At 37.6% G+C, this 13,008-nt stretch overlaps 1 protein-coding gene across 6 annotated transcripts in view; it reads left to right on the top strand.

Annotated features, from left to right (window-relative positions):
* SEMA5A (semaphorin 5A) overlaps positions 1-13,008 on the top strand; it is a 354,504-nt gene that overhangs the window by 213,557 nt on the left and 127,939 nt on the right. For all 6 annotated transcript variants that reach the window (XM_087760523.1, XM_087760512.1, XM_087760495.1 and 3 more), the window contains 3 exons: positions 2,719-3,004; positions 6,530-6,665; positions 10,648-10,852. In XM_087760523.1, coding sequence (XP_087616649.1) covers positions 2,719-3,004; positions 6,530-6,665; positions 10,648-10,852 — 627 coding nt within the window. The remainder of the gene's footprint in view (positions 1-2,718; positions 3,005-6,529; positions 6,666-10,647; positions 10,853-13,008) is intronic.

The raw sequence follows: 13,008 nt of genomic DNA, 5'->3' as shown, positions 1-13,008 counted from the left end.
TTCTCCACACTTTGAGCGCTTCCAGTAGTGTTTTTGGCTCTGCAGTGAGATCCTGTTGTGCCAATGTGAGACCTTTTTACATCAGTGGGCCTTCGGTGAGAAGCAGCAGCATCAGGCCTCTTTGCAAGGCAGGGCCTCCATGTTTAATGGTTACACAGGATGTTTCTGTGGGTGGATCAAATGGATGTTGAGTATTTGCACAATAAGTAGAGTTTTTTTACATCAGCCAAGATATTTTTGAGATATCAAAGAGCAAGCAGGGTTATAGGCTACAAAAAGTCTAATGCATAGCTGGAAAATTTTACTTTTTTGTGCTATTTCAGGTGGATTGTTTTTCTTAATGTCTACCTTTAGTGGATATTGCTTTATGTAAGACCTAACCTTAGTATGGTGGACAAGTAGCCCAAGTTACACTCAGACTAATGAATCCTTTTTCTTTTCTCCACAGACAGTAGTTCTTCCATGAATATAGGAACAATCTAAAAGGATATTGTGTAGAGTGAGGGAAGAAAGTACATTACAGATTAAGAGAAAAAATGGCTAAAAGTGTGTTATGGATATAAATTGAAGTTGGATAATGAGGGACAGTGGGTCCTTTTTTTTTAGTTAGCCTGATATTCCTAAAATGTGTACTTTAGTTAAATAAATACAAGTTTGTTCCATACAGCTGAAAACATTGATGTGTATTGAGAATGAATGAAACATAGTTAGGCTTTATAATAAGAAAAAAACTTTACATGCATGTATCTCTCAGTATATGTTTAATATTTGATGCCTGCCAAAACTGTCTAACCTCTCTAGAATGTGATAGTATACAATTTTGTGATTTTTAGCCACATATTTTTGTTATCTTAGCATTAATACTTATAATAAATCTTATATATCATTCTACCCTGTTACCTATTCAGCAAACATGCACATTTTTTAGAGAAAAAAAGATGAACAAAGTTAAAAAGTAAGGTCTTTTTTTCAGCTTTCTTCAATTTCAGTGTTTAGTGTGTAAATGTGTAACAGTATTGCATGTTATATTTAAAGAATGAGAGCTCATGAGCAACTGAGAATTATTTCTACAAATCTGTAAACTCTAATAATGAAGTTTAAAGGTTTTTGAAGCCTTTGAAGCAAAATCCCTATTGTAATAGAAGTTTTACACACATGTGGAATGAAGATATGAGGTTCTAATAGGGAAACTGTTACTAATTGTTTAGCTCTTTGTATATTGTCAATCCAGTTTTGCCTTTATTGCCATCACAAGTCCTGTCAAACAACTTTATTTTGCCCTTTTTTTTTTAAAGACACAAATGCACTGGTACTATGTAACTTACGAGAGCTCAGGATACCAACAAGTTCTCCTCAAAAGTATTTGGTTGCTATATGCCAGCAAAACACCTGTGCAGATCTGAGTGTGGGGAAAATGTTGTGTATTATAGACTAATCTCAAGGAAGTGCTTAATACGATAATGAGTGAAAGTTACAGGAAGGAGTAAGAGAGCTCAGCTTCAAATATCCTAGGCAGCTGCTGATCATTGCTGCCAAAAAACCTGCCCTGGAGACTCTCAGCATAGCAGATAGAGAGGGAAGCAGCACAAGAGGCCACGTAAGCTGGAAGCTGGGCCATCTTTGGAGGAGAGTTGTCTGACAGAGTTTGGACTGCTGCATGGAAATGCCAGCTTGCTTGCCTTTCTAGTTGCGCTCAAAAGTTTTGACAGGTTTGGCTGTCAACGGTGTTAACCTATTGAATTTCTTTGGAGTGTTTCCTCACAATAGATGCTTTTAAAACAGTTTTGTTTGTTTCTTTGTTTTCCCACTTTAGAACAAAATTTGGAAATGAAAACAAAAATTTTGCTTGTTTCTCAGAGGTACCAGTGTTCTGTAATGGTTCCTTACACAAGTGGGGCTCTTCTCCACAAATCTGTGCATCAAATTTGTCTTTCATTTAAGAACTCATCCAGTTGTCAGTCTCTCTGAAGGTCATGGACTCTCCTTAGTTTTAGTAATGCTTATGGGAAATGGGCCACATGTTTATTGTCTTTGGTATCCACTGTTTCCTTTTTTTTCTTTTAAGAAATATTGCCATCTGTTGTTTTCTAGGTTATTTTTTTTATATATTCTCTAATTTCTCCTGCATCACCATCAGTTTTTCATCGATTTTTTAAAAAAAAAGGAAAAAGAAAAAGAAATACTCTAATACCATCAAAAGCTTTAACCGACATAGGGCTGAAATTAGGTTATCTTACCATCAAATGTTCTTGTGTAGAATTCTCTTTCTGTTCATTACAGTCTCTGAGCACATTCTTAGTCACGCTCGGTTACCATCCATTATTCTGCTAATCTGGAGTTATGGCATGGTGGCAAAGCAGAAACAGAGTTAACGCAACAGATAAAGCAATTACGTTGTAAAAATACACCATGCCCGTATGTGGAGAAGAAAAACTCAGTGATGCTTTTGATGGTAGAGTACAGTGAGCTGGGCCAGGGCTGCCCAGCACAGTTATGTGTGATAGGCACCCAGAGCAGAGAGTCTGTCTAACTGTGTTCATGTAGCTCATAATCCTGGCTGGACAGGAGCTGGCCTGCTCAGATGTCACGGGGCCAGTTCCCTGCAAGGTAATACAAGATGTGTTTTTCTAAATCTAATGCTGGAAGATAAATCCAACTTCCATTTTACTATGAGAAATTAGAAGAAGGTGATAAATAATCTCTTTCTGTTATTTTCAGAGCCAAATTTTGTGTCATCTTATGACATTGGGAACTTTACCTACTTCTTCTTCCGGGAGAATGCAGTGGAACACGACTGTGGGAAAACAGTCTTCTCTCGTGCTGCTCGGGTGTGCAAAAATGATATAGGTGGCAAGTTCGTGCTGGAGGATACCTGGACTACCTTCATGAAAGCTCGGCTGAACTGCTCTCGTCCTGGAGAAATTCCATTTTATTATAATGAATTACAGAGCACTTTCTTCCTGCCGGAATTGGACTTGATCTATGGGATTTTTACCACTAATGTGTAAGTAAATTCCATGATATATTTTATTTTGTTGCTATTTGTGATAGTAAAAACTAAAGCTTCTGAGCTGCTCTCTTCTGCATATGCCAAGTAAACATCATAAATTCAAACTACTGTTTTGCCCAGTCCCCTGTCCTCCTGTGAACAAGTGTCAGTTCCAAATGCTTCCTACATGAATTGCTGAAGGCATATGGAAGAAGGAAGAATTCTTAATATTTCCTTACAGCAGGGAGCCAGTTGTGTTTAAGTCTATTCAGTCATCTTTCTCATACATTCTTATAAAGACATTATTTTTTATTTTGCACACTATTGTAATACATAAATACATTATGTACTTATGAAATACATATTTTATAATTGTAATGTGACATGACCATGAATTTGACATAATGTAATTTGACCATGTCAGGAAGAGCTCACCTTACCCAAAAGAGCAGAAGAGCTGCTCTTACATATTTTAAATTAGTCGTAACATATACTCATGTGAGTTTGAGGGTCAAACCAAAAATCTAATCTAATTTTAACTGAACCTGTTATATCAACAAGGTAAAATTAAAAAATGTACACTTTGGTCTTAAAAATTAAAATTTGTTAAATATTAAGACATTGGATGGACATAAAAGCTCCCTAGACTCTGAGCTTGATATCAAGAGTTGCTTAACTCTTATGAAAAAAGAGACGTTCATCTCAGAAACGCCCTTTGTTACTTTAAACATTATAACTGGAGTTCATATATTGCTCAGTAAGAGCAGCCTATGCTTTATGGCTGTGTAGCCCAGTGTTGAGACCACTGGAACAGGGTTTCAAATTTTGGTGTCTGATTCTCTTACCTGCTTGCAGTGTCTTGCTCTGTAAGTCAGTTTTGCCTAGAATTTTGTAAGGTACTTGGGCACCTAAAACGTAGATCAGTGCCCCTTTCTAGTGCTGTAAACACCTGGATACCTACCTTCCATAAATATCCATTAACCAGGTGGAAACAGTCACAAATTAATGCCATCAAATTATGATCCCTAAGTTTTTTAGACCATGAACATGAATTTGGGCTTGAGCTAGTTTCTCCTGCTTTTAGTACAGTCCTTTATTAGCACATTTAAGCATCTTCCAGACTCAGGCTGGCCCCTGCACCAGCACCTCAGGCAGTGAGCATGACTAGTGAGAGGCTGCTTGCATCAGGCTGTGATGATTCCCAGCTTGGGACATCGGATGATGGGCTTAACCCTGTTCCTGCACTGGACCAATGCATTGAAGCTAAATGCTGTTTTTTTAAAGAGAACAGTAAAGACTTTGGGACTACTGAGGATAAGAAAATTCAATGCTGTTTTCAACAGTAATTTTAATTTCATTGGTCTGTTTTACTAGCTAGTTCGAGTCTTAGAAGACAGGTATTTCTTAGGTGGCATGCTCATACACTGTTCAGCATGATCTTTCATGAGAAGCCAAAATAGCCTTGATGCTCTCCTACCGTGGAAAGCCTGACCAGAGGAATTCTGCTCCAGAAATTCCACAGGGCTTTGGCCATGGAAGGGGAACAATGGTCTTCTCTCAGAAGGGCTGTCCTGCAATTTGGGGAATGATGGAGTTTCCTGTGCTACAAATTCTGCAGTTTCTGAGGTTGTGTAAGGATGTCAGGGCTGGCATCAGCACACCCGGGCTCTTCTGAGAAAGGACTCGCTAATGTAAGACTACCTTTGCCACATGAAAGTAGGCAGTATTTGAAACCCTGCTGTTACTTCCCTCTTCCCCAGTAGCTCAGCATTCTGCCTTGTCCAACAGAGATGGACTATTCAAAGAGGAATTCATTACAACTGCTTGGGGGTGGGGTTTTTGATAGCTCCATTTAAATTATATTTGTTCCTGCCATCAAATATTGTAACTAAATTTTTGGATGTTGTTGAAATGTTGTGGAGCTAAGATTACTTCCCCATGTTGAATACCTCTTCAGAGATATCTGCACAACTCGTATGATCCACCCTTCAGCCCTGCAACCCGACAGTGGAAAAGCGCCAGGGTTTCCCATGAGGCAGAACAATACATTCCTTTCTGTTGGTGTAACAGCATCAGATATTATTGAACCACATTCAGCATTTGTCAATCTCAATATCTTCAGAATTGCAATGGTTTTATTGTACTCTAATGCTTTTTTTAATATACTGTGAATCATTTTGTGAGAAAAAAATGAAGCATTTCTGTCAATAAAGATTGAGTAATAGCAAAGCCTGCACCCTTTATGTGTGTTGACTAAGTCCACTGTGGCCACTGCTTCGTAATGAAGCTGATTTTGTTTCTTTCAGACCATCCGAAAATCTATAAGCATGAGTCTGATGTCCTTTAAGGGCTTCAAGAAATTCAAGGAGACATTGGTATGGTTAATTAGTGAGCTGCCTTTAGTGATAGTTTACGTAGGCAAGGAATTATCAAATCCAACAACAATTGATTCTGCAGAAATTGTTGGCGTGAAACTTCAAGATTTGGGGATTCTTTGAAATAAGAGTGACAAGCATAAGAAAGCAAATTGGTCTTTTGTCCTGCTATTAAATCCATATACCCTAACTTTTTTTTCAGTTGTTGGCAAATTTGACCCCCTGGGGTTATTTTTTCTATCCATCCTTTTGGAGTTTCTATAGTAGGCTTTCTTAAGCCTTGTGTACATTACAGACTAAGTTTAAAAAAAGAAAAAAAAAAAAAAAAAGAGAAAAAGAATGCTGTGTGGATCAATTGTCAGCAGTTTTACCTGCAATGGAAATTTGTGCAACGGCCATCTTCATTATCTATCCTTTTATGTCAAATCGTGGAAGAGAACAATGCAGTTTTCCATATTACATGCTTTCATAGTCACTGGATTATATTGTTTACACTGTGCAGAATTACTTTATTGTCATGTAAATCACATTTTCAAGACAAGAGCAGGAAATTGTATGTTTTGCCTGGCCGATGTTTATTCCCGTTTATTCCTCTAATGGGGTATCTTGTAAAGTATGCAGTCCAAGTTGTTTTTTCTCTTGATGAGTTTCTGGAACTTGCATTCTTATTGCTGTACAACATCTCTTGGAAGGTGGGATTTTTGTGGAGGTGTCTTATCCAGGGGTTCCATAGGGTCCAGAGACATTCTATACATTGAAAATCCTTACTTCTGTCATGCTGCCATTGGTTGTATAAAAGAAACATTAATGAACCCTGAGAATAATCTCATCCTGAACTTTGTAACTAAAAAAAAGGTGTCCCCGATGCGTGTGATTATGTGTGGGAGTAAAGTATGACCTTGTGGTATTAGAGCAGCAGCAGAAGGTAGGAAGTTCTGAGTTTCTCCCACGCCAGCTACTTGACAAGGCTGACAAAAATTGTAAATCCAATGTCTGTGCCTAACTCAGCACATCATATATCATTATCTTGAGATATCATCTCCTGGCTGATCTATCTGCTTTGTTAATTACTTGAAGGACTGGAGAGTTACTGCCTTTTTTATTTATTTTTCAGCAAATGGACTTAATGTTGTTACTTAGGTTAATGCTTATATTTCTTTTGCAGGAACAGCATAGCAGCCTCAGCAGTCTGTGTTTTCAACCTGAGTGCCATAACTCAGGCCTTTAATGGACCCTTCAAATACCAAGAAAACTCTCGGTCTGCTTGGCTTCCATATCCCAATCCTAACCCTAATTTTCAGGTACAGATACGTGGGAAGGACAATAGTTTACATGAGATTTTTTCAAAGTGCTGTATGGTTCATAGTTAATAAGTCCAGTTTTGTAGTATGTTATAGCCTAAGACCTTAAAAAAATTACCAAAAAAAGACTTAAGAGGTCCCCTTATTTCAACATACTTAATTTTATCCTTCCACAAAATAATTTGGGTTGAAAAGCAGATGTGCTTTGAAGGGTAGGAGAAAAAAGACTTAACTTCAATCTTCTGTCAAAATGAAACTCTACAGTTATCTGTCAAGGTACCAGTAATTCCTGGCTGAAGTATGATCAAACTGCTATTCTCTTTTACATTGTATTTGTACTATTAGAACCTGAAAAAGGAACACTGAGAGAAAAAAGAAAGGGGGGAGGGCATGTAAAGGAGGAGTGGTCAGGATTTTGTATATTTTCCTGCACAAGGTGGTCCACACTCACTGAAGAGTCTGATTAAAAGAATTTGTGACATGGTGTGCCCCTCATTTGAACTTGTCAGCCTCGGAGGGTGTAATAATCTGCATCTGGCTGACAGCGTAAAACTAATTAGTCCAAAGTGGGTCACTCAGTGGAACTTTCTACAAAAAGAAAAGGGTATTTCAGGTAGGCACATATGTGTTGTTTTCTTCTTCTGCATAGTCACCTCTTCTACTACGACAATTTTAATGAGTGTGATTCTAGCAAGGGAAGTGGAAGGGAAAACAGCATTAATTTAGTGTTTAACAACAACAGCTTTTCACCAAGATACTTAAGTGTATCCACCTTTATCCACCTTTCGCCATCCCTTAATCTCAATGCAATTTCATGAGTTTAGTGCCTTCCCTATCTTCTTGTAAGGGTCATGAGATCTTTGCAAGCATGAAACGGAATCACACATTGGGGACTGTAGGAAGTTATAATTACTTCCTGATTTATGCAAACAAAGGAAAATAAGGCACTGAATTTGCTCAAATTACAGGCCAGAGCCACATTACCTTTCCTAAATAGTATGTTTGGCATTAGCCCCAAGTGACAAGACACCATTTAAGTAAGCCATATTGCAGAAGTGAGCTATATTTGTATATAGCTTTTTGCATATTGTAGAAATATTTGTATTGTCAAAACAGTGATAGTAAGAAGGTCTAAGCGAGGCTAAATTTTTGAAGGAGAAAGCCTGAAGAAAGGCTTCTATGTAAAAATCTTACCTTCTTTCTGACTGGGTAAGCAAGTCCAATAAAAGTTATTAACCTCTCCCTACAAACCTTGTATTAATGTGTTGATAATTATTGTGAGAGCACCCCATACAGAATGATACATATAAACAAAGATGACAGCCTGATGGTTGTTTAAAAATGGTTTAAGTCTCTACTGTACTGTCAGTGCTCATCTCTAAATCCCTCTCAAGACAGAGGTGTTGAAGAAATTTCTTGCTTGGATAGTCTGGCTGATTTTAATATGGCTGGTGCTTCATCAGATTTACAAGAACAGTGGCAACAGTTGTATCATATCTCCCTGAGCAACAGCTTTGCAGGCCAGCGCTAGTGTTAAAAGCTGTAATGTGGCATTTTACAACACAATATTGAAGCCAGTTGACGTTAACTGATCTCTAGGTATCATTAGTGGTGTCGAACTTCTGTTCTTTTGCAGGTGCTATCTTTTGTTCTGTTGAACTTTCTGTTAGATTTCTGGCTCCATAATTGCAGCACTGATGTATACCAGAAGATAGTCTAATGCTTAGGGCTATGTGTAACCATTTTTTGTGACTTGATGGTTCATTAGAGTACATACTGCTCGTAGATGGGATATATTCATTGGCTGAGTCACTGGTTTCCTTCCCAGAAAGGAGAACTTTGCTTTTGTAGAGTACTTATGATAAAATATCAGAAGTTTTATTTGTGTAGTCTCGGAAGTAGATTAATCCTCAGAGTATTCACTTAACTCGGCAATAACAGACAGAAGTATGTGGTTTGAAGGAAGACTACTGCTATGTAATGATAGTTAGGTCAGACATTGTATTTCCAAGACTGGATTATATTAATGAAATATTTTCCAGATTAGAATACTATTGGAGTCCCAGTTTTGAGGAACACTGGTTTTCTCCAGAGATTGTTGCTTTTCTCTTTACACAGGGTAATTTCCATCATAAGACCAAGGACCATATGTATTTCAGTGTACTATGAGTGTTTCAGCTGGGATCTTTCCTGCTTGATAGATTCAGAGAAATTCTTCTTTGGAGTGGTTTATTTTTTTCACTGGCCTGACATGCAGTGTGCTCACAGAGCACGTAATTGTTTCCTGCCAGTTGCTTAACTATCTGTCGTGGTTTAACCTCAGTCGGCAACTAAGCACCACACAGCTACTCGCTCACTCCCTCCTGGTGGGATGGGGGACAGAATCAGAAGGGTAAAAGTGAGAAAACTCAGGGGTTGAGATAAAGGCAGTTTAATAGGTAAAGCAAAAGCTGCGCACGCAAGCAAAGCAAAGCAAGGAATTAATTCACTGCTTCCCATTGGGAGGCAGGTGTTCAGCCATCTCCAGGAAAGCAGGGCTCCATCACGCGTAACGGTGACTTGGGAAGACAAATGCCATCACTCCGAACGTCCCCCCTTCCTTCTTCTTCCCCCAGCTTTATATACTGAGCGTGACGCCATACAGTATGGCATAGCCCTTTGGCCAGTCTGGGTCAGCTGTCCTAGCTATGCTCCCTCCCAGCTTCTTGTGCACCTGGCAGAGCACAGGAAGCTGAAAAGTCCTTGACTGGTGTAAACTCTGCTCAGCAAGAACCAAAACATCAGTGTGTTATCAACATTATTCTCCCCCTAAATCCAAAACACAGCACTATACCAGCTACTAAGAAGAAAATTAACTCTATCCCAGCTGAAACACTATCTGTCCCAGGACACTATCTTTCCTCATCATATGATCTCTCATTATGAAATTATTTATTTGAGTTTTTCTTGACATTTGTAGATTTGGAATGATCACTTAATTTCATTTTGAAAACATGGCAATAATGAAAAAATAACTGGTAGGGTTTTGCACACTGTATTGTTTTGTTCATGCTGTAATTCATAACATAATTTATGACACAGTAGAAAAGAATGAAATGGTGTGACTTAGGTATGCCTTTCACATGACCGACATATTTGATAAATGTTGTGAAGTACTGTTTTAATTCTCTGATGCAATTATGCATGAGTAAACGTGGATGTTTACATATTCACATGCGCTAAGCAGCTTTCTCTTTTGTGTCCTCAGTTAGTTGAAGACTTAAACACAAAGATGCTAAAATTAACTGCCGCTTATTTTCCTTTGTTTATTTATGCTTGAAATTTGTGCATGTGATTAGTGAATGTTTTCCTGTGAGAAAAGAGTACAGTTTTCAGATATAAAATACAGTCAGTTCCAAAGCAAAAATATCTTTGCCATGGATAACATTTTTTAGTTAGAGCTCCACTCTGTCTGTTCTTGGCTAGCGAGTGCAGGGTCTGAAGAAGCTGCTAGAACTGTGCGTGGTGCTGTGACCTGGGATTTCTGTCAGACCCTGGCTGTGGTAGGACATGGGCTTTCCTTTGAAAATTTGTTATGTATTTAGCACTGCGTCTGTGTAAATTATAAAGAAAACTATTGAGAAAATTCTGTGATGTGTTGGATGGTACTTTTTCTCCTTCCTACCCTGTGAACACAGGATATAGCAAAATATTACTATAGCCCACTTGTGGTGGTCAGTCTGGTGCCCTTCTATATTGTTTAGAGTTAGGGAGGCTCTGTAGTACTGCCTCAGGAAAGTGGAGCTTGCTCAGTCACTATGTGGACAGTCTGATCAGCACCAAAATGAGACCTGAAAGTGGAATTCCACACTGTCACTACAAGATATACTTTGGTGTGGTTGGGTTTTTTTTTTTGTTTTTATTTTTTTTGTGTTGTAAATCAGAGAGTAAATCTGTTGTTACCGTTGACGCATATAGTAATGTTACTTTTCTGTGTTTACAGTGTGGCACCATGGACCAGGGTTTGTATGTAAATCTGACTGAGAGAAATCTTCAAGATGCTCAAAAATTCTTCTTAATGCATGAGGTCGTTCAACCAGTTATTCCAATTCCTTACTTCATGGAAGACAACAGCCGTTTTTCCCATGTGGTTGTGGATGTCGTGCAGGGCAAGGACATGCTTTTCCATATCATCTATCTTGCCACAGGTATGAACTCTACATTGCTGTGGTAACTGCAAAAGTTTATGAGGTCTATGAGTTTTAATGTTCTGTGAATCAGTTATGGAATATGTATGGTGCACCTTGAACAACAGCTTTTCCACTGTGACAGCATTAACCCTACCATCTACCTTTTCTGAGTAGATTAATTCAGCAGTTTGCAATGTCTTTATATTATAATATGAACTCAAATTTTGGTGCCTGTGTCCTATTCTCCTTTGAAGGTATGAAACCTACATGCTCTTGAGGGAGCGAATCATTGGAAATTCTATAAACAGGACTTCACAAGTTTCTCTGTCTTTTATTCTTTTTATGTAGTTCAATCTCTCCCAAGATAAGATGGTTTAGGATCCTCTGAGATAGAAGTAACTGTAAAAATAGCAAATACGATTACTGCTGTTGCTATTTCTGACTTTTCTGCTCACAAATATTTTATTATCTTTCCTTTTCATTTCATTTCTAAGTCATTCATTATGCAGTTTTACACCCTGCCTTATTATTTGTCCATTTATGTGTGAGCTTAGCAATGAAAGAAAAATAATCCTCCAGCTAAAATTGCCTTGGTTAGAAGTATTGCTTTCTTGGTTCAAAATTTCAAGCTTATTAAAAATAGGGAGGGTGTCAGAGAACTGTTTTTGCAGAAAAAGGATGTCCCCAGCTGAGACTGAAATACTAGGTTGGAGTAACATGTTTAGAGGTTCATGGCATAAGACTTAGGGTAGTTCTCAAATACTTAGTCCCATGCACATTAGTAGGGGATAGCTCATCAAAGCAATGGTTTGTTAATGTGCATGGTTTGTCTCACAGTGAGCAGGCACCAAATATCATAAATTTGGGGAAAGAATCTGTTGAGCAACAAGAGGAAAAAAAATCCCAATTCTATTTATTTGATCTTGCAATGAATGAAGTACCTTTCAAAATTGTGATTGATTCAGTAGAAACTGGATCAATCCTTTTAATTACTAAAATTATGATTTACTAATGAAAATTATATATTCTATAGCACATAATTTATCAAGAGCCCAAGAAAAATGTGCATTGTGATTTAATATATGAATTAATTTTCCCTTGAAAGCATGATACCATTTTTCAGAGAAGATTATTTCTTTTGAGTTTGAAGAAATTTTATGATAATTTGGTGCATTCGGGTGAGACAGTATTTCTTTGCCTATTATCCTTGTAGCTTTCTCGTTGTGCTACTTGAAAGACAGGCAGTAATATAAAAGTTTTTAATAAGTTAAAACTGTGCTTGGATTTGACCAATTGTAGTCAAAACAGCCCGCTGGTTGGTAAATCATAGCATTTTAAGTGAAATCATGCCAATACTAAATGCTGTTTGTATTGTAGAGGTCTCCTGACAGAAACTGAATTACAGAAAGATGTACTGAATTGGTTTTATATGAAGAGACTATCACTGCATTGTGGGATATTTACATTATAACGGCAGCACCGAGAATGATGTAATTTGTCATAATTCTGATTGTCTTCAGTTTTCAATTTCCCTTACTGTGTTTCCTTTTATGTTTGATTCAGTAAGTGAGGAAACTTCACGTTTCATGGTTCATTAATAAATTGTGGTCAGTAAAGGTTCTAGGTTCTTTTAATGCATCTTTCTTGCTGCTAAAAAGATATAGCTCCTGTATTCCTTATGATGTATACTTGCCTTCCACTTTCATTCTTCTCTGTGCCTCTGGTTTTGGTTATTCATGGAAGTAGGATACTGCTTTAGCTGGATCTTTAGTCTGACTCCAGAACATGCTTTTCTATCATCAGGTAGTGTATGTTTTATAAGTGTGAGAAACCGTATGATAAAAAACCCCAGGTAACGATATAGTGTTCTTGAAGTTTTCTTGACAGAGCCACTTCTATTTCACTTCTATTTCACTGAATCACAGTGGGTTTTGTTAACATTTCTTCTGCCTCCTCCCCCCCAACTGAGTGTAAGTACTAAGCTTTATTTTTCAAGAAATATTAATATTCACTTTTCAGAAAAATTACCTTTTTGGTAGATTTTTAAAATACCACACACATGTTTATATATAAATACCATACCTACAATACATAAGGGTAGTTTAAAAATCCCAAGATATACCAAAATACACAGTGTAATTTACTTAAAATCTTAGGATTTGAGGAAAAAGGCG

Source organism: Nipponia nippon, unplaced genomic scaffold (assembly GCF_047370975.1).
Source record: "Nipponia nippon isolate SJK-2023a ecotype South Korea unplaced genomic scaffold, ASM4737097v1 scaffold_1, whole genome shotgun sequence".
Classification (NCBI taxonomy): Eukaryota; Metazoa; Chordata; class Aves; order Pelecaniformes; family Threskiornithidae; genus Nipponia; species Nipponia nippon.
Note: the sequence above shows the minus strand (reverse complement) of the source record. Positions and strands in the feature narration are given on the sequence as shown.